This window comes from Capricornis sumatraensis, chromosome 4 (assembly GCF_032405125.1).
Source record: "Capricornis sumatraensis isolate serow.1 chromosome 4, serow.2, whole genome shotgun sequence".
Taxonomy (NCBI): Eukaryota; Metazoa; Chordata; class Mammalia; order Artiodactyla; family Bovidae; genus Capricornis; species Capricornis sumatraensis.
In genome coordinates, this window is record NC_091072.1 from 138,239,921 (window position 1) to 138,261,974 (window position 22,054).

The window sequence follows — 22,054 nt, forward strand, 5'->3', positions numbered from 1 at the left end:
CTATAACTGTCAAGTAGTATGAACAATAACCCACTGTTTTACTTAGAGAAATACTTGGCAGCTACTTTTATGTTTGGCTTCCCTCGTGGTTCAGTGGGTAAAGAATCCGCCTGCAATGCAGGAGACCTGGGTTTGATCCCTGGATTGGGAAGATTCCCTGGAAAAGGGAAAGGCTACCCACTCCAGTATTCTGGCCTAGAGAATTCCACGGAGTGTATAGTCCGTGGGGTCGCAAAGAGTCAGACACTACTCAGTGAGTTTCACTTTCACTTTTATGTTACATTTTTTCTTTTTAATAACCAAATCCTTAGTTTCTGAGCAGAACTTTATTTTCAAAGAAAGAGAAAATAACAATTTTCTGAATATTAGCTGTTTCAAATCTTGCTATCTTATGTGTAAACAGCAATATAGGCAAATGAGAATTAGGTATAAATGCTGAGACCTGAGTATTGTTATAGTGGTCATTGTACTCATTCAAGAGTTAAGTGAAACCTTTTTTTTTTTTTTAACTAAGACATTTTGGGGGTCAGTTTTAGGTTCACAGCAAAATTGAGGAGTACCAAGATTTTCCATAAACCCCCACACCCTCGCCTCCTCCACTGTCAGCAGCCACCTTCAGAGGAATACACCTGTTAGATTTGATGAACCTATAGTGATACATGATAATCATCCAAAGGTCACTGAAACCTAAGTTTAACTACCTGGTCCAGAAGTAAAATAGCAGTTTTCACAACACTGTATCAGCTCAGTAACACTACAGTAATGCATAAAGAATTTCCATCTTTGCTAACTGAATCCACCTAATTCCATCTGTTTGGGTTTGTATATCTGGTCCATGGAATAAAGCCGTTAGGAAAAACAGTGAAGCACCATCAGTGGCAGTACTGTCAAGCCGAGTTTGTTCCTAACTCTAATTGTCTCAGAGAGAGAGACTATTTGACCGTGACTTACACTCTTAATTTGGAAAGAAAACAATTTCAACTTAGGAGGTGGTAGTTGATTGCCCTTTGTACTGATTTTGGAATAGTAGTTTCCAACCTTGGAATTATAATGAAAAAAATTAGAATTTCCTGGAGAGCTTTTACAAAGCCCAATGCTCAGACTGCATCCTAGACCAACTACATTAGAATCCTGGGCTATGCAGTGTGGGTGGCGGAGGGCGTGCAGTGTTTTTTAACATTCATTTTCTAATGTGCAGCCAAGGTTGAGAACCGTTTCTTAGAGAAAGTGATGGACCTCAATAGAGACTTTATCTTAAGTATCATGGTGACTTTATTCAGAGTTTCCATACTGTTTTAGAGCTCTGGGCGAGACAGTTCAGGCTTAGGAGCGTAATTACTATTTACAGCTGTACTTGAGAGTACATATGATTTTCGTAAAAATTAAATGTTACTCTAATTGCCTTTTAGGAGCTTTATTTCAAAATTTCCTATTAAAATGTTCATGGTAACTTTTATTCATTGACTTAAATCACTGAAACTACTAGTTTATTTGTAAATCCATTTTATGGCATTTACACATCTTTAGGTGGCATTTACACATTTTAAAAGGTGATTTCTTGTAACACATACATATTATTTATTGTATAACACTGGAGAGAAAGAGCTTAGGAATTCCTACAATGGATCCTTAATTTAGAATATTAGGAATGGTACCTTATCTTTCAGTTAGCATCAGACTGTTTATGAATGCTATCAAACAGTGTTTTCTACTTTTGTAAAGTATTTTTCTGTAGATTGAGAAACTATGTGTTAGGAAATTTGGGGGAACAAAGTTTTATTGTTTTGTAATGAGAATATTTAATTACAAAACATCTAATAGTTTTTTATCTTCAATTGTGTTTGCCATTCACTTAACTGAAAAACTCAGTCAAGCATTTGAACATCCCAGGGTTGCCATATCAGTATTGGAGACCATGGCAACCGCTGGCATTTCTTTTATGGTCCTGAGGCCAAACAAAAGGAAACAGAACTGCCCTCATGTTCTGAGTTGGGCATGCAGAATTGTGTTAGAATATGATGAACCAGTGATTCTGAAATACTGAGTCTTTCTAAAAGCGTTTTTCTCAGATGTGTCCCTGAATTAAATATTGACTTTTTAAGAATTATCATGGGTTAAGATACTTTCCTTAACCTATCAAGTATCCATTTGTTCATATTTCACATTGATTAATCCTTGGCTAATAATCAGAAAAATTATGGTTGTTCACTCTTAAAAAGGTGTAAATTAAGGTTTATGTTTTGTCATATTGGAATAGAAAATTTAAGGTGAAATCAGATGTTTCTTTTCGGTGACATTGTTTTGGTAGGACCAGATGGATCATACTTCTTCAGATCATCGTCCAAACAAAAAAAGAAAGGTAGCAGTTGATGAATGTTATAGTGTGCCCATTTTTAGTAAATAGCTTTCATGCTGCAAAAGCAAAATCAGAATGTATTGGAATAATATCAGAGTGATGTAATAAAAGGCATATTTATATTCTCACTTAAGCTTTAAGAGAAATGTAAATGAAAAATTGTAACTTTCATAGGTATTGTGAAACCGAAAGTTATCATCTTAAAAAATCCTATGCATCACCTTTCTGAGTTAGTATTTTTGTACTTACTTTGCTTTTATGTTCAGCAGAACTTTTCAACTTCTGTTGTAGCAAAATCAGAAAATTTCTATATTACCTGAAACAAACAGGTTTATATTTGGATAAAAACATGGTTATTAGGAAAGCTAAGGTGTGTTTATGTGAGAGAGGTAGAGACAGAGGCAGAGAGAGAGAGAATAAATTTTAGTGCTGTAGGAATCTTGAAACTTGACCTTACTTAACCCTTGCATTTACAATAAGGGTGCTGAAATGCAGAGTTTTGCCAAAATCAGTCTCCTACTTAGTGACAAGAGACAAAAGCAATAATCCAAACTTTTCTGCTTCCCACTTAGAGTTTTTTTCACCACAGGAAAAAAATCGGGCAACCCCAAATTTACAAATGATCAAGTTGCTTGATCAGAAAGCAACAAGTACAAAATATTACCGTCACATATTTTATTTTGGTTTTGCAGCATTTTGCAAAAGAAAAACAGGTTGCTTTTTGCTTTTTATTTAGTTGGTACAGTAACTTTCTACCTAATTTTCTTATTTTTTCTAACAGCTTATACCTACAGTTCTGAGTATCACATTTGTGTTCTGTAGATGTGTGAATATTATTAGAGTTAAATGGCATTGAGTGTGATTGAATCATATTTTGAATCTCCTCTAACCTGCTCCCTAGTGTGGATATGTTGAAACATGTGCCTTGCAGTGTCTATTTTAATAATGTAGTCTAACTCATATAATACAGTATCCATGACAGTATTTACAGTTCCATTTTGTTCTCAGTGTATTAAAAGATGAAATTTACAAGCCAGATTGTTCTCTTTTCTGGTCAAGAGGACATCCCTGATTAATAACATCTTTAGATGAAATAACTTTTTTCCTTACACATGAATAATCTTGTTAACTTTTGGGATTATGATCATTTATGTTGGTCATATCGTTTTTACATTTCATGTAAGCTTTTCCATGACTTTTTCATTGAATATGAATAATGAGTATTTTCAGATAACCACACAATGGTGACTTGTCAACTACTGTACTTATATATGAGATAGACTAGTTTTAGAGATGGCCATGAGACACTGCTATATGAAGTTCAGCCTATTCATAGGTAAATAACAGCTTTTTAAACTTCTTTTCCAGAACAAAGGAAGAATTATGCACGGGACAGTGTCAGCAGCGTGTCAGATATATCCCAATACCGTGTTGAAGTAAGATACTTTGATGTTTGCTACAATGTAGAATGAAGCTTGAGGGACATAAAAATTGATAGTAGAATCAGAGCGATGTTTTATTTCATGTCTATGATGTTGTAGATTGGGTTGAAATTTTTCTTTTAGATTTTTTAAAAACAGATGTTAAGTATAAAAGTATCTAGTTAATCTGTTTTCATGGAGAATAAATTAAAATAACTACTCATTTATCATTATCAACCTTTTTTTGGTTAAAAACAGAACAAAGACGTCTATTTTGTATTATGGAATCTTCTTGAAATAAGCCTTGATGGTTTTGTCTAAAGTTATTGCAAGTTCTGTTTAAACAATGGTCTCTTTTTTAAAAATTTCCCCTCTATTGCTGTCTTTTAAGATACTTGCTCTAAATTGGAATCTATTTGGGTGAACTTTGCTTATTATAATAGAAAATATTGAATTAGGGAGTACTTTTTAAATTGCTCCTGTTTTTAGGTTTCTATTTCCTCAAGCATGCTTAATGAAATTTAAAGTTTTGTTTCAGTGGAGTGAAAAGTTTGACACTTGTTGCAAACTAGAATTGCTGTTGCTGCTCTCAACTACCAGTATCTCTAGTTTTCAGGCCGGTTTGTTGACCACCTTCTGTTGTTAAACATCTAAATAACCAAGATGGAATATAAAGAGCATGTAATTTAAGCTGTTTAAAGTTTGTTTTTCTCATGTTTGTCTAGTTCAACAAGGCTCAGTATTAAACAGATTTAGGTATTTTATGATTCAAGGCATCATTTCCTCTATTCATCAAAAACCAGTTTTGACTTTATTATCCCAGTAAGGTTCCCATAAAGTTCTAAAGTACTTTGTATTGGGTTGGTGAAAAAGTTCGTTTGGGTTTTCACATAAGAGGTGTGAAAATCCTGAATGAACTTTTTGACCAACCCAATCTTTGTCTTTCCCCTCTATTAGCTGACTTCAGTTAGGTTAACTTTACAATTTTGGGGGGGAAATGTTTACTAAGAGGCTATGTGTGTTATGTTTTTTCTTTTCTCAATCGTAAGCACTTGACCACCTTTGTTCTGGATCGGAAAGATGCTATGATAACTGTTGATGATGGAATAAGGAAGCTGAAATTGCTCGATGCTAAGGGCAAAGTATGGACTCAAGATATGATTCTTCAGGTGGATGAGAAAGCTGTGAGCCTGATCGATTTAGAATCAAAGGCAAGTTTGAAAAACATATACTATTTTATTTTCAAAAAAGTCTAAAAATATTTATGTTCACATTAGGTCAGATTGTTTGAACATGGGTAGATATTAAATATTTGCCACCATAAAATACTCTTGGCAGTGAATTTGAAGGAAAAAAGTCCTTCTCCATATACTTTATGCATGCACAATCATGTTTTTAAACCAGAAATACAGGGATACAATGTTTCTTTAACCATATATGATGAGATGGAAGAAGTGGGAAAAACATACCTAGCGCTAAACTAAAGCCCCTATAGGGCACTATTCTTTAAGACATATGTTAATTATATGCTAGGCCAAGCCATATCCAAGTGTTGTGGTTTGAACCCCAGTGAGTGAATTGGTATGAAGGAGTTTGTGTGTATGTGCCTCAACTTCCACCAGGTCAACACCGGGTACCTTTCTTTCACACAGGTAGTCAGGTAAGATGCTGGAGCTCTTAAAAGAGGCCTTTTCTGAGCCCCATCACCTAGAAGGCATTTGAGTTGCTAAGATAAAGAAAATAACTTTTGTAATCATGTTAAAGTATTCTGATAGGAGTATGGTGTAAAATTTGCCCTTTCTTTCATCTCATCCATTGCATTCTGTGAGAGAATAATACCCGGGAGCTTCTCTAATCCTCCTAGTTTCAAGTAGTTATAGAGAAGGAATATTAATTTATTTTGAAAGAAAATTGTTATCTCCCTGGTGTGACCTAGAAATTACATTCTGTTTTAATGGAATCTGCGTTTTTTGTTTCACCTTTCTGGGTCCCAAGGAATGAGGGCTTAGAATAAATTTATGGTGTGATGTCTGTGTATATGTGCTGTCTGTAATAAAAGTTATTGTTGTTTTTTTTATGTTCCACTTATCAGGGATGTTGGATTTTGTTTACTTATAAAAAGCCACCATTTCTCCCATCAGTCACATCATGACACTGCTTGCCATTTGTGTAAGGCCATTCATGTTAGGATAACCTCCTTAAATGTATCTCATTAACAAAGAATTCATTATTATTATGAACAGAAAATTAATTTGTTTCAGAAGTAATTATTTGATCTATCAGGTTCTTATTGGCATGCCTTTTTATTGGTTAGAGACTGTTCAATTTCATATGACCAAATAGCTTAATCATTTCAAAGAATGTATTTTTTAGCAAGATTCTTCTAACCCTAATATTTTTGGCTGGAGAAACTTACATAGTGAATTTTTCCATCTAAGAGATTCACTGAAATAAAAAGTGTACAAATGATGTATTATTCTTAGCTTAACATTTGTGATTACTAAAGATAAAAACTAAGAGTTTGACTATAATATTCAAGTAAAAACAAAACATAGCAAAACCTTGATATTATAGAGCCACAAGGAAAAGAATACCAGGTAAGATGGATAATAACTTTGGAAAGAGGCCTCAGTTTACCTTATTTTTCTCTCAAAGGCATCCTCTCTATCCCATAATCTTAGGAAATCAGTACTGCTAATTTCAGGTTTTCTTCTGTTTATTAAGAACAGAACCACATTCCTTTATTAAATATTTCCATCTTTTTTGCTCTTTCTCTCACTGCTCCTCTAGCCCAGGATGGTGTATTTTCTGTCTCCTTGTACCTACTCATCCTCCATATTTTCTGTGTTTACTAGTGTTCATTGTCAATGTGGTTTGCATACTTTTAAAAATTATTGGTATGATGCCTAGAGCTCTTTGTGGAGCAGATTTTACATATCCAATGAAAAGTAAGGCAAGTTGTATTTTTGCTTTTTAGAATGAATTGGAGAATTTTCCTTTGAACACCATTCAGCATTGCCAAGCTGTGATGCACTCCTGTAGCTATGATTCGATTCTTGCCCTGGTGTGCAAAGAGCCAACCCAGAGCAAGGCAGACCTTCATCTTTTCCAGTGTGATGAGATTAAGGTAAAAGGCTGGTGAATTTTCTCTCGCTTTAAGCAGATGTTCTAGCTTTTGATTACCTTCTTCAATCATATGGCTACTCGGTACTAGATTTTTAGTGTCTTACAGTTTTGTAAGGAAAAGCACCTCAGTATCTTCCCCAGGATGTTTAGGCTAAATAAATAAAGAGAAGATTGAGTGTTATTTAAAAAATCAGACGCATTCTGTTTATTTTAAAAATGTGCAGATAATACGTTAAATTCTTCACTGAGGGACTTGGACTTATAATTAAAGACTGATTCTTCAAAAATCATGCTTCACAGACAATAACCATGTCATCTGTTTCATTCTGTTTTGTGCTGGCACCAATCACATAGCATGGGTTATCGCAGTGGAACATTTGGATGCTTTCCATGGTACTGATTTAAGGGTTACTGTTCAATTATGTGACTTGAAAAATTGTTCAAGTTATGTAATCCCCAAGTCATAATGTGAAAAGAGTTGAGCATAGTTACTGGTAATAACACACCATATTCTGAAGATTTATATTTCAAAGTACACTCTAAATTTCAAGTGACTGTAATTTGTGATGCTTTATTGGACATTAGAATTTATCTGCAACCTTGAATCTTTATTTCATGAGTTGATTTCTCTAAAAGGGAAAACGTTTTTAATTGAGTTGATTTTTGCTTTGCCAAGAACAGTGATTTACCACTTGATTGTATATAATATATACAGGCATTCTTTTTCTTATAAAGAAATGTTGGGAGATTAGCATAAAGTGTCATTTGATTTTTTCTGTAATTCTTTGACATTAAAATATGATAGGTAAATTAAGATTGACTATAAATAGTATATTTTATAATTTTCTTTTTATTTCAATTTGTGTCATAAATGACTTTCTAAAAACTATTTAAGTAAATGACTTTCTTACTTGGAAACAATTGTGGAAATAGATAATTTGTATAAGTTCATTCGACTTCTCATATGTTGCCTTTGTAAAGTCGTAAAACGCGTTAAGAATTTTTTTTGCAAGGTTAGATTTGTTACATCAGTAAGGATTAAGATGGATATTTTACTCTGAAAACAGTGAAATTTAATTCAAACATTTTATACACAGAGAGCTATGCTTAAGACATTTTAAATCTGCTATATGTCTCAGTGCTCGAAAATCTCTCCCTGGAAGCTGTTATTGGACCGAGTGAAGTTTCTGGATTCCAGTTTTGAGGATAAAGGGCTTGCTTTATTTGTTGGGGCATGATGATATTGATGGGTCCCAAACAGATTTACTGAATGCTGTTTTGTCCTGCATAAAAGCTCGAGTACCACCACACAGCTCTATGCATGTACTCACTGGTGCCATATTCCACATTTTGGATGGATTTTTTCCCTTGCCCTGTTAGAAATATAAATGCAGTGATATACATAGTTTCTTTTATATGGGTCATCTTGCAGCTTCCCTTTTGGGTTTTAACCTTTCTTTATCATGGGACTTTATACAGTGCTCCTGCCCACCTCAGTATAAATTTTTTCTTGGAAATATGATAGCCAACTCCACACCCTGCCCATAGGAAATTCAGGACTCCTAGACATTCTTCCTGAAACTAGGGTGTTCTTACCCAAGTGATGCTGGACTAGGACACGTTAGCATACTCGTTTAATAGGTGTGTGACGTAGGCCAAATCATCATATGAGTATTCTTCAGTTTTACTAATTATAAAACAAGAAAAGATTATATGATCTTTAAGTGTCTCCTCAATTCTAAAATTTTATGACTACCTGTGCCTATGGTAAAGAGTATAATATATAACTATGTATGTATGTATGTGTGTATGTGGGAGCGTTCCTGGTGGCCCCATGGTAAAAGAATCCTCCTGCCAGTATAGGAGATGCAGGTTTGATCCCTGGGTCAGGAAGATGCCCTGGAGAAGGAAATGACAAGCCACTTCAGTATATTTGAAATGCCCTGGGAAATGCCATGGACAGAGGAGCCTGGCAGCCTGCAGTCTGTGAGGTTGCAAAGAGTCAGACACGACTTAGCAACTAAATAACAATGTGTGTGTGAGTGTGTGTGTGTGCATGTGTGTGTATTTGAGGAAAACATACATAATTACAGAGAACAAGCCGACATAAAATAGGAGATGAATATATCCCAGCAAGAATGTGATATACAGTAATAATCACTGGCTATAAATAAACTTCAGAACCAAACAAACTTCTTAGCTGCTAATCACACATTGATTCCCAAGAAAACCACATCAGACATTCAAATGCTCTTGTTGGAAAAGTATCAGAAACATCATTCCTTTGGAGAAAGCTAAGTTTTATTAACCTGAAATGACAGAATAAAAGGGTTATCACAAGGGTTACAGCCAAGTGTTGGGGTCCACCTAGTGATGACTTGGGGCTGTCTTAAACTGAGGGAGTGGCTCTGCTGGAACTGAGTTATGTATGTCCACGGTTAATGGGTACCCAGTGGATGGTGAGGATGGGGGAGGGGAGGGATATTGCTGCATATGCTGGTACTTCCGATTCCTCCACCTCTTCCCAGGCAGAGGTATTAACCCAGTTACATTTTCAGCATGTGATTACACTTTCAACATATGCAAATCCCTTTTCTCTTTGCCTTTATACAAGTATAGCTTTTTTTTTTTTTTAATTAAAGGAGTCTGGATGAAATAATCTTTAAAAATTCCTTCCATTTTCGGATCCTTTCATTACAGAGTTCACTGAAAAAAACTACAAGTGTCATGTTTCAAAAGCAGATTTTTTAAAAAGTCACTTTTCTTTTGCATCAAGACATTTATTAATTTGGACAGCGAACATAATCCCTCTTTCTGTTTTAACCTACGTACCAAGATAAAGAAATCCATAACCTCCCAGGTAATTTGTCTTTCGTTGCAGGCAAACCTAATTAGTGAAGATATTGAGAGTGCAATCAGTGACAGTAAAGGAGGGAAGCAGAAGAGGCGGCTTGATGTCTTGAGGTAAAAACATTAAAAGAAATTAAGGGCTAGAATTGGTTTTTATTTGAGTCATTTTTTTCTTTAAAAATTAAAATATTTTCAGCAAAGGTATATTATCATGTTTTACAGATTACAGTCTGTAATCTCAGCTCATTTGCTTTCCCAAGGTTTTTGGTGTGTATGTGTGTGCGCATGACTTTTCTCTCCATAATTCTGGTATTTCTCTGGTACGGCTTCTCCCACTTCTGTTGTCCTAGAGACTCATGAACAAAAGAGTGGCATTTTAAGGGAAGATAGCCTAAGGGAATATAAATAGATATTAGGACTCTAGTGTTGTTAACACCCTTTGCTAATCATAGGAGACCCAGAAAAATACATTAAATCTGGTTTTCAGCTGAACTGAAAATGTTCTATACTTTTCATATACATTTATAAATATACATAATACGGAATAGTTAAGAAATCCTTGTTTTTCTACCCCAAGGCATACTTCTTGAGGTTAAAGAACTAATACATAAAACTGAGAGAACTGATGTGTTATAGAAATAGAGATGGTAAATATTCAGTTTGTTGTCATCTGTTTTCAGGATGATTTCCAAAGCAGACCCTGGTATACCACCTCCACCCAAAGCTCCTGCCCCCGTACCCCCTGGCACTGTGACCCAGGTGGACGTTAGGAGTCGAGTGGCAGCCTGGTCTGCATTGGCAGCTGACCAAGGAGACTGTGAGTACTTCCAGGGATTGGTACTTATTGAACATTTACTTTGAGTGGTGACCCAGTTCTTGCTTTCAGGCTCTGATGCTGATTTCTAAGCTGAAACTTGAGGTTGGTTTTGTAAAAATAGATCTTATTTAAAGGAAAGTTAAGGCCTTTGTAAGATTATTGTTTCTAAGAGTTAAGACCAGTCTTTTAATAAATCTAGTATTAGAGTCTTTTCTTTTAAAGCACTCAAAGAGGGAGTTTGACTCAACTAACAATTAAAAGAGTGATAATATGATATTTTAATATACTCAATATTATAAAATATATTTAAATATAATGTATTACACGTAATAGAATATTTTGATATATAAATTAAATATTTTAATATTTAATATAATTTAGATCAATATTTTAAAATGATAATTCTTCGAGTTCTTTCCATTACTGTTATCTTACACCGTCCTCTCTTGGACAAACTGTTCATGTTTATAAGGGCAGGATGTCAGGACAGGGGATAGGGAGGTGGAAAAGGGATAAACTGCATTCATCACCATGTAAATTTACCTAATGGGTCCTATGTCTGTACTGTCATTTTGCTTTGATATTCTTAAAAGAAAGAACCATTATCAAAGAACATAGTGTAATATATGTCAGAATGTTTCACCTCATCTGAAATTTTTGTAACTGGAAAATGTCTTAACATATTGGTCTAATCTCTTGATTATAAAGGTAAATAAATTGTGATCTGGTGAGTCTGAATTTGATGGAGACCATAGTGTCAGTTCTTTTACCTCAGTGTGACTGCGTAAATCACTTACTCTTTAACTATAAAGCATCATTCATGAGAATATCTAGCAGTGTAGTTAAACTAAAAAACTTAATTGACAAAATGAGTGATACTGGACTGTCCTTTGAGTCTGTGAACCAAATTTAGGCTCTGGGGCAAGCCCGGGATATACCTGTGTGACCTTAAAAGTTATGCCTCACTTGCAGAATGGAAATGAGTTAAACTCATATGTTTCTGAGAATCTGAAAGGGAATAATATATATGATAGTACCTGGAACAGCATAGTAGGTAGTCATTTTTGCCAAATTGAGTTCATTTTATCAATCACTTTCCATTTTATTTAGATTCTTGTGTCCTTAAAGCTATTTTCAGTTTACATATAAGCCCAGCTACCAAACAGATGAAAGAAAGAAATCTTTGAAGCATCCATTTTTCAAAAATAAAGTAGCATAATTATTAGTTACTGTAACTTTTTAACACTTTATATACATTTCCACTTTGTATTTACAGTGCTAAGTGGAATTTTATAGTGTTTTCTACTTGTGTACTTAGAGTATTTTAGCTATTATTACTCTTTTGGTAGAGGAGATGTGGGTTTTATTTTGAGAGAGGTTAAAATGGTCTTCCTTGAAGTTGAGGAAGGGTAAGACACCTTAAGTTTTTTAGACATTCTGAATAAACCTATAAAAACATCCATCAAACCTATAATTTACAACAACAAAATCTATTCCCAAGGATTTCTGACCCCTCATTGTGTGTGTTAGTTACTCAGTCATGTCCGACTCTGTGACCCCATGGACTGTAGCACACCAGGCTCCTCTGTCTATGGGATTTTCCAGGCAAAAGTACTGGAGTGGGTTCAGTTCAGTTCAGTTCAGTCTCTCAGCCATGTCTGACTCTTTGCAACCCCATGAATCACAGCACACCAGGCCTCCCTGTCCATCAACTCCCGGAGTTCACTCAGATTCACATCCATCGAGTCAGTGATGCCATCCAGCCATCTCATCCTAGGTCGTCCCCTTCTTCTCCTGCCCCCAATCCCTCCCAGCATCAAAGTCTTTTCCAATGATTCAACTCTTCCCATGAGGTGGCCAGAGTACTGGAGTTTCAGCTTTAGCATCATTCCTTCCAAAGAAATCCCAGGGCTGATCTCCTTCAGAATGGACTGGTTGGATCTCCTTGCAGTCCAAGGGACTCTCAGTCTTCTCCAACACCACAGTTCAAAAGCATCAATTCTTTGGCGCTCAGCCTTCTTCACAGTCCAACTCTCACATCCATACATGACCACAGGAAAAACCATAGTCTTGACTAGACGGACCTTAGTCGGCAAAGTAATGTCTCTGCTTTTGAATATGCTATCTAGGTTGGTCATAATTTTTCTTCCAAGGAGTAAGCGTCTTTTAATTTCATGGCTGCAGTCACCATCTGCAGTGATTTGGGAGCCCAAAAAAATAAAGTTTGACACTGTTTCCACTCTTTCCCCATCTATTTCCCATGAAGTGATGGGACCGGATGCCATGATCTTCGTTTTCTGAATGTTGAGCTTTGAGCCAACTTTTTCACTCTCCTCTTTCACTTTCAGCAAGAGGCTTTTTAGTTCCTCTTCACATTCTGCTGTAAGGGTGGTGTCATCTGCATATCTGAGGTTATTGATATTTCTCCCAGCAATCTTGATTCCAGCTTGTGTTTCTTCCAGTCCAGCGTTTCTCATGATGTACCCTGCATAGAAGTTAAATAAGCAGGGTAGCAGTATACAGCCTTGACGTACTCCTTTTCCTATTTGGAACCAGTCTGTTGTTCATTTCCAGTTCTAACTGTTGCTTCCTGACCTGCATACAGATTTCTCAAGAGGCAGGTCAGGTGGTCTGGTATTCCCATCTCTCTCAGAATTTTCCACAGTTTCTTGTGATCCACACAGTCAAGGGCTTTGGCATAGTCAATAAAGCAGAAATAGATGTTTTTCTGGAACTCTCTTGGTTTTTCCATGATCCAGCAGATGTTGGCTATTTGATCTCTGGTTCCTCTGCCTTTTCTAAAACCAGCTTGAACATCAGGGAGTTCAGGGTTCACATATTGCTGAAGCCTGGCTTGGAGAATTTTGAGCATTACTTTACTAGCATGTGAGATGAGTACAATTGTGTGGTAGTTTGAGCATTCTTTGGCATTGCCTTTCTTTGGGATTGGAATGAAAACTGACCTTTTCCAGTCCTGTGGCCACTGATGAGTTTTCCAAATTTGCTGGCATATTGAGCACAGCACTTTCACAGCATCATCTTTCAGGATTTGAACTAGCTCAATAGGAATTCCATCTCCACTAACTTTGTTCGTAGTGATGCTTTCTAAGGCCCACTTGACTTCACGTTCCAGGATGTCTGGCTCTAGATTAGTGATCACACCGTCGTCATTATCTGGGTCATGAAGATCTTTTTTGTACCGTTCTTCTGTGTATTCTTGCCACCTCTTCTTAATATCTTCTGCTTCTGTTAGGTCCATACCATTTCTGTCCTTTATTGAGCCCATCTTTGCATGAAATGTTCCCTTGGTATCTCTAATTTTCTTGAAGAGATCTCTAGTCTTTCCCATTCTGTTCTTTTCTTCTATTTGTTTGCATTGATCACTGAAGAAGGCTTTCTTATCCCTTCTTGCTATTCTTTGGAACTCTGCCTTCAGATGCTTATATCTTTCCTTTTCTCCTTTGCTTTTCGCTTCTCTTCTTTTCACAGCTATTTATAAGGCCTCCCCAGACAACCATTTTGCTTTTTTGCATTTCTTTTCCATGGGGATGGTCTTGATCCCTGTCTTCTGTACAGTGTCACGAACCTCATTCCATAGTTCATCAGGCACTCTATCTATCAGATCTAGGCCCTTAAATCTATTTCTCACTTCCACTGTAGAATCATAAGGGATTTGATTTAGGTCATAGCTGAATGGTCTAGCGGTTTTTCCCTACTTTCGTCAATTTAAGTCTGAATTTGGTAGTAAGGAGTTCATGATCTGAGCCACTGGAGTGGGTCGCCATTCCCTTCTCCAGGGGAATCTTCCTGACCCAGAGATCGAATCCCAGTCTCCTGCATTGCAGGCAGACTCTTTACAGTCTGAGTCACCAGTGAAGTCCCTCATTAGATGTTGTCTAAAGTACTCTGTACAGTCTCATCTATCAAGCTACAGTTAGGTAAGCTTTTCAGAACTTCTAGTTTACTACTAGGTCAAACAGAACACACTGCTTACCATATGAGGTTCTGCCTGGATCCAGGACACTTTGTAGTTGAAAGCCCTCTAAGGGGAGTATCTCTCTGCTCGCCTGAAGGCTCCAGCTGACTTAGGTTGGATGACTCCTTCTTCCTATCCTTGACATAGCTCTTGGGCCTTCCCAGGCGGCGCAGTGGTAAAGAATCTGCCTACCAGTGCAGGAGACCTGGGTTTGATTCCTGGGTCTGAAAGATCCCCTGGAGGAGCAAACAGCACCCCACACCAGTATTCTTGCCTGGAGAATCCCATGGATAAAGGAGCCTGGCAGGCTACAGTCCACAGGGCCCAAAGAGTCAGACACAACTTAGCATGCAGGCACGCATGCAGCCATAGTCCTACCCTAACTCCAGAAGAGATCTCTGTAGAATAGTGGCAATTGCAGTATGTTCCTAGTAGTGCTTCAGACTATAAAGAACTCTGAGAAATACTGCATATCTCTCACTGTGTCCTCCAAATGATATTTTGGGACCTAGTAGAGTTCCTAATACCTATATACTGCTGCCCGGTATACCTATAGCCAAGATAGCAGCCAACCACATGTAAAAACAGCAGCTAACTGGCTAGATTGCATATATGGAAATTGTACTGATTAAGTTTCGTAAGACTCAGTGATTTGTTTTTTATTTTTTGGTGAATATTCCATTTAAGGGTAAAGTTAGGCATAGAGGAGGCATAGCAGTTTGCAGTATTTTTTGCACTTCTGTTTATTGAACATGATGAGCCATGAGGATCCATCATGAGTTGTGTTTCCATTTAGTAATGATGCAGTTCTGTTCCATCCATCCCTTTTTCTTTCATTTCCTCTACTAAGAAATCTTGGAATGAGTATCTGTGTTAATTGAAAGTGTTAACAGTCTTGTAGCTGGAAGGAGTTCAGATAATGAAACTGATTATTATGCCCTAGCCAGCTGAGCTGACATAGTATCTTGAGACTTTTGTTCTTCAGTTTGCAAATTCTCGTAGGTATTTCTGCTTTTAAAGCATATAGCTTCAAATGAGAATTAGCCCAACATTGCAGGCTTTAAGCTTAATTACAACTGGAATATTAGAAGCCCTTTACTATCAGAAGACCCAAAGCTTTGCTATTATCATGATGTTAGAAAGTATGAGAATGAGGAGCTTTAAAACTTAGAACTTAGTTAACTTAGTAAACTTAGAACTTCTTAAAAGCACCTTTTGAGAAATAGGTGCTTAAAAAACGTGTATATTTTTTCTTCTGTAGTAGTTAAAGAGTACTAAGTTAGGCTTGGTTCCACAGGCATCTGACTTTAGAAGAGAGAGAATAGAGGGAAAATTACAGGGTAAATCAATACCATGAAGATAGAAGGCTGGTACTTCAGCTCTGTCAAGTGTGGTGGTGGGAATGAGTGTCAGAGATGAGGGTGGTGAGGATACGTGTCAGAGATGCTAGTGGCGAGGGTACAGGCCAGATGTGATGAGCACAGCTTTGATTTTTGTATCCAGTGCAAGTGTTTACTATTGCCAGTGGCACTCTTTTCTAGACAGTTTGCATGTCTGGTTATCTATATTGGTATCACTTAAGCAACAGGTTGAAAGATGTATGATTTTCTTTTCTTTAGTTGAGAAACAGAGAAATTATTACCAGCAGGAAGAAACAGCTGAGATGATGGCAGCCCGCATTGACAGGGATGTGGTAAGTGAGACAGTCATCATTAGACCATTGGCTCTTTCTTTTTTTAGAGAAAAAATGTTAACAGGAAAAGTTAAGTTGATTTAAATATATTTTGTTGAAACTATATTTTCTCTTTTCAGTGGTGGCTATGACCTTTGAATTATTTTTTTTTTTCTTAACAATTTTTGCCTTTATGCCAACATTTAACTAGTAGACTATGGCTGTGATAGAACTAGGATATTAACTGGTTTACAAAGGAGTTTAAGCTGAATGGTCAAGATTTGAGGGATTTTTCTTTTCTTGTGGTTTGTAATCTATAATTAAAATATCTTATTAATTTGTCTTCCTCGAATTTATTCTAAAGTGTTTTATAATGCCTTAAAGATAAAAGTTATGTGATATTTCTTAAGGGTAGATAAGTATATTTTAATACTTAAAAGATAAGGCTATATTGATTTTGATTTCTCTATAATAATTTCCTAGCAAAATGATACTGCCCTGTAACATCATTATAAAATATGATATCAGTATAATTGCTTTTTATACTCTACTTATGTTCTGAGCTTATTTGGAAATAAATACTTAAAGGACTTTAGAGTTTGAAATTTAATTTTTATATTACAGTGTTACTTGTTAATACTTAAAGGTTTATTTAATACTCAAAAGCTTATTTAATCTCAGTTTTTAGTCTTTAGAAGAATGTCAAGTTTCACACATAAAAGGAAGTCAAGAAAGACTATAGAATGTATAATATACAGTATATATTAATATAATATATGATATAATATATAATATAATTGAAGTTGATCCCATGATCTGTGAAAGCATAGTGCATCATTAATTCTTCTTTACCCTGTAGAAACTCTTATTAATGCCTATTGTTACAGATTATCAATGTGTGTGTTAGGTTATCACAACATTCTATATACCCTTAGTCCTGAAAAATAATATTGTCATTGCTTTATTGGGAAATTTATTAGAAAAACTGAAATGCTAGTGCTATTCTAACAAACTGTTTTCTTGGAATCCCCCCACAGCTTTATGTGGGAAGAACACAATGAAAAGATTAGAGTAATTGAATATAGTTAGTCTGAATATATATTGTGAATGTTTTCTTTATAATATTGAAAATAGAATAAAATAAAACTAAATAAAAATGTAAACGTTAGACTTTAGCCACAGGTATACTTAGTTGAATACTTTTTCTTAGAATTAGTGATAAACTTGAAATTTATATGTGGGAAGTTTTCCTTTTTCTTTTCTTTCTCCCTTTCTTTTAAACTTTCTGATTTTCCTTCACAGTGTAAAGCTAAGGCAAAAATAGTTTTCTTCTGCTTTATATTTTATTCTGTAATTTCTAATTTCAGCAAATCTTAAACCACATTTTGGATGACATTGAATTCTTTATCACAAAACTCCAAAAAGCAGCTGAAGCATTTTCTGAGCTTTCTAAAAGGAAGAAAGCTAAGAAAGGTAAAAAGAAAGGGCCAGGAGGTAAGTTGGATTTTCTTAACCTTCTAAAGAACCATTCAGAATGCCAGTTCTAGGCAGAGCTGGCACTTCAGAGTTGTTAAACAGAACTCCATTGCCCAGAGACCAGGGTCCCTTTTCTGGTTTTGAGAGAACTAGTGATGTAGGCGGAGAGTACGATAAACCTAAGGAGTAGCCCATTAGGTCCCGATTTGGCTACAGTAAAGAAAGACTCTAACACATTCTGCCTAAATTAATTAGAGACTCATTCAATAGTGGCCATCTGTCTATAGTTTTTGTTAGTCATTGTAAAGATAATGTCTGTTAAAGAAAGTCATAGTGCCATTCTTCTCATATTTAAATTTATTTTACTATAAATATAGAATCTCATTATTTTGTTAAATTAACGGATTGACTCTGCTCATTAAAATAGTTAAAAATGTCGGTGGATTTTAATTTTTTATCAAAAAACTCCAAACAGTATGTTCAGGTCACCTTCAAGCAATTTTTACATATGCTGCAGTTCAGTTATTTAAAATGACCTCAAGATATATAAAATTATAATTTTGTAACAAAATGGTATAGATGGAAATATATAAGAGAAGAATAAATATTCTCTTCATTACACATGACTTCCACATCTTTCTCCAGCTCTGTCTACATCGTAAGCATATGACAGTAGACCTGTCTTCTAGAAGTGTGTATGTGGATATACTTTACTTCATATATTCTGAAATTCAGTATTATTGCTTTCTCACGTACTTGCTGCTCTTGTACTCTTTACAAAGGGTATGCCATCTTCTTGGTCATCCAAATTCAGAACCATAGATTTTTTTGTGAGTCTATACTTTAGTTTATAACCAACATTGATTTTATTTTTTCAGCCTCTCTTGTATAAAGTTTTTTTCCCTTTTCAGTTTCATATCCAGCAGCTGCTTCAAGGTACCTCATTTTTTACCCAGCTTTCTAAGCAACCTTCAAGCCTCTAGTCTTCCGTTTTGTGAAGACATTCTTCTTAAAGCTGTAAGACAGTTACTTTACTTTTTCTGCTGAAAAGCTTGTTAATCCCATGTTCTATTGCTTTATGTAACTCAAACTCCTCACCCTGGAGGTCAAGGTCATTCACAGTCTCACCTTGATCTACTTCTCCATTCCCATGTGTCTTTGCTTTTCTGTTTGTTGTTTCATGTAGAGACTGTTTCCTTTTTCCATGTTTTTGCTAATGCTGCTTTTATTCAACCGTGATGTTTTTCTCACCAAACTGCCCTGGAACAGACTTTCCAAATCCCATCTAAAAACTGCTTTTTCCAGGACACATCCTTAAGTATACATTTCCTCATCGGTAGTCTCTTTGTAGCCTCAGTTGACACATCTCTGTTACTTATCTGATTCATATCGTCTATGGATTTTTAGGGCCTTGGGAGTAGGATGTATAACTTACACAGCTTACACATTTTTATAGTCTTCACAGTGATAAACACAATGATTAGCATGTAGAAGGGCTACAGTATAAATTTATGGAACCTGATGAGTAATCTGATAGTGCCTAAGGGTACGGTAATCCATTTCAAAGGTTGAGTCATCTTAATTTGTTACAGTCAGTCTATGAGAAGTGGGAAGGTAACTAGGTAGCATGATATCTGATGTGATCATCAAACTTTACAAACATAAATGTGTTTTCTTTTCATTGAGTAAGCTTTCTTGGAACTTTGCCCTCATCTACCCCCTTCTCCTATTTAATTCTTTAGAGGGCGTTTTAACACTGCGGGCAAAACCTCCACCTCCTGATGCATTTGTGGACTGTTTCCAGAAGTTTAAACATGGATTTAACCTTCTGGTAAGTGAAATTTATTTGTGTACTATTTGAAGCAACAAATGGAAGAGATCAGAGTCTAGCCAGGATGTACCTGATCAAATTAAGAGATTAAACTGTTATTGTAGATTTTTGTGTGTGTTTTTATTCGCCTTTAATTAGAATAGCAGATTGTAAAACTTATACATCTAAGACACTTGATCAAAAAAGGATGACTCTAATTTTTAAAATGAAGTTCTCCTAATCTAATTCAGTGCTTGCTAATTGAGATTCCAAAGGTGAAACTAGCAGCAAAACCTCTTCTTTTGAGTCTGTGTTGAACCTTTTCGAATGTCTGTCTTTGGCCTGATTTCATTGTAGTAATGTGTTTGCCTGCTTTTTTAATCTTACAGGCCAAATTGAAATCTCACATCCAGAATCCTAGTGCTGCAGATTTGGTTCATTTTTTATTTACTCCATTAAATATGGTAAGATTTTGTTAATTTCAGAAAGTAATTGTTCTTAGTATTTTATCAACCCCACATATCTGTCTAGATTATCTTGATAGTTTTTCTTCATTGCCTTGCTTGGGTACTGTTTCTTTTGGTGTCTCTTGTGGACATTGATGATGTGAAATTTGAAAGCTTAAAAGAACTAAAGAGCCTCTTGATGAAGGTGAAAGAGGAGAGTGAAAAAGTTGGCTTAAAGCTCAACATTCAGAAAACGAAGATCATGGCATCCGGTCCTACCACTTTATGGCAAATAGATGGGGAAACAGTGGAATCAGTGGCTGACTTTTCTTTTTGGGACTCTAAAATCACTGCAGATGGTGATTGCAGCCATGAGATTAAAAGATGCTTACTCCTTGGAAGGAAAGTTATGACCAACCTAGACAGCATATTAAAAAACAGAGACATTACTTTGTCAACAAAGATCCATCTAGTCAAGGCTATGGTTTTTCCAGTAGTCATGTATGGATGTGAGAGATGGACTATAAAGAAGGCTGAGCGCCAGTTGATGCTTTTGAACTGTGGTATTAGAGAAGACTCTTGAGAGTCCTTTGAACTGCAAGGAGATCCTACCTGTCCATCCTAAAGGAAATAAGTCCCGAATATTCATTGGAAGGACTGATGTTGAAGCTGAAAACTCCAATACTTTGGCCACCTCATGTGAAGAGTTGACTCATTTGAAAAGACCCTGATGCTGGGAAAGATTGAGGGCAGGAGGAGAAGGGTAAGATAGAGGATGAGATGGTTGGAAGGTATCACCAACTCAATGGACATGAGTTTGGGTAAACTTCAGGAATTGGTGATGGACAGGGAGGCCTGGCTTGCTGCGTGGTTCATGGGTTCACAAAGAGTCAGACAGGACTGAGCGACTGAACTGAACTGAAAAGAAACTTAGAAATTGCCTAGTCTAAACACTTAATTTATTAGCTCAGGAAACTGATGTCTTTGACAGAACTAAGAAAATGAGAAAAAAGAAAATTTTTTGAATGCCAGTGTTTTAGTATATACTAGTATACAATGTAAATGGCTTGAACAATATAGAAAGTTTTATTTCTCTCAAAACAGGCTAGGCATGAGGAGTCCAATGCTGACAGATAGCTTTGCTCTATGAAGTTACCCAGAGATCCAGATTTCTTTCACTGAGATGTTCCTCCATCTCCTGAGCTGCATCTGATTCAGTCACTTGTTCATTCATTTATTTATTCAGCAAATATTAATTGGGAGCCTGCTACATGCTATGGGCTTCCCTGGTGGCTCAGAGGTTAAAGCGTCTGCCTGCAATGCGGGAGACCCATGTTCGATCCCAGGGTCAGGAAGATCCCCTGGAGAACGAAATGGCAACCCACTCCAGTATTCTTGCCTGGGAAATCCCATGGACGGAAGAGGCTGGTGGCCTACAGTCCACGGGGTCTCAAAGAGTCGGACACGACTTCACTTTCACTTTATATGCTTGGCATTATTGGTAGCTCAGCAGAAACAAAACACATAAATTCTTTTTTTAACCTTTTAATTTTGTATTGGAATACAGCCAATTAACAATGTTGTAATAGTTTCAAGTGGACAACAAAGGGGCTCAGTCATACCCACATGTGTATCCCTTCTCCCCCAAACTCCCCTCCCATCCAGGCTGCCACATAACCTTGAGCAGGGTTCCCTGTGCTATACAGTAGGTCCTTGTTGTTATTCATTTTAAATATAGCAGTATGTACATGTCCCTCCCAAACTCCCTAACTATCCCTTCCTCCTTCTCTTCTCTCCTGGCAACCATACGTTCATTCTCTAAGTCTGTGAGTCTGTTTCTATTTTAAATAAGTTCATTTGTATCATTTCCTTCTAGATTCCAGGTTTAAGGGATGTAATACAATATTTCTTCTTTGACTTCACTCAGAATGATAGTCTGTAGGTCCTCCCATGTTGTTGCACATGGCGTTATTCCATTCTTACTAATGGTTAAGTAATATTCCATTGTATATATGTTACACATCTTTTTCATCCAGTCCTCTGTCAGTGGGTGTTCAGGTTGCTTCCATGTCTTGGCTGTTACAAACAGTGCTGCGATGAACAT

General features: G+C 36.2%; 1 protein-coding gene across 2 annotated transcripts in view; it reads left to right on the forward strand.

Moving 5' to 3' along the window:
* EPS8 (EGFR pathway substrate 8, signaling adaptor) overlaps positions 1 to 22,054 on the forward strand; it is a 208,135-nt gene that overhangs the window by 142,642 nt on the left and 43,439 nt on the right. For both annotated transcript variants that reach the window (XM_068969707.1, XM_068969706.1), the window contains exons 4-12: positions 3,725 to 3,792; positions 4,827 to 4,988; positions 6,755 to 6,904; positions 9,785 to 9,867; positions 10,434 to 10,570; positions 16,166 to 16,239; positions 17,586 to 17,712; positions 19,437 to 19,525; positions 19,894 to 19,968. In XM_068969707.1, coding sequence (XP_068825808.1) covers positions 3,725 to 3,792; positions 4,827 to 4,988; positions 6,755 to 6,904; positions 9,785 to 9,867; positions 10,434 to 10,570; positions 16,166 to 16,239; positions 17,586 to 17,712; positions 19,437 to 19,525; positions 19,894 to 19,968 — 965 coding nt within the window. The remainder of the gene's footprint in view (positions 1 to 3,724; positions 3,793 to 4,826; positions 4,989 to 6,754; positions 6,905 to 9,784; positions 9,868 to 10,433; positions 10,571 to 16,165; positions 16,240 to 17,585; positions 17,713 to 19,436; positions 19,526 to 19,893; positions 19,969 to 22,054) is intronic.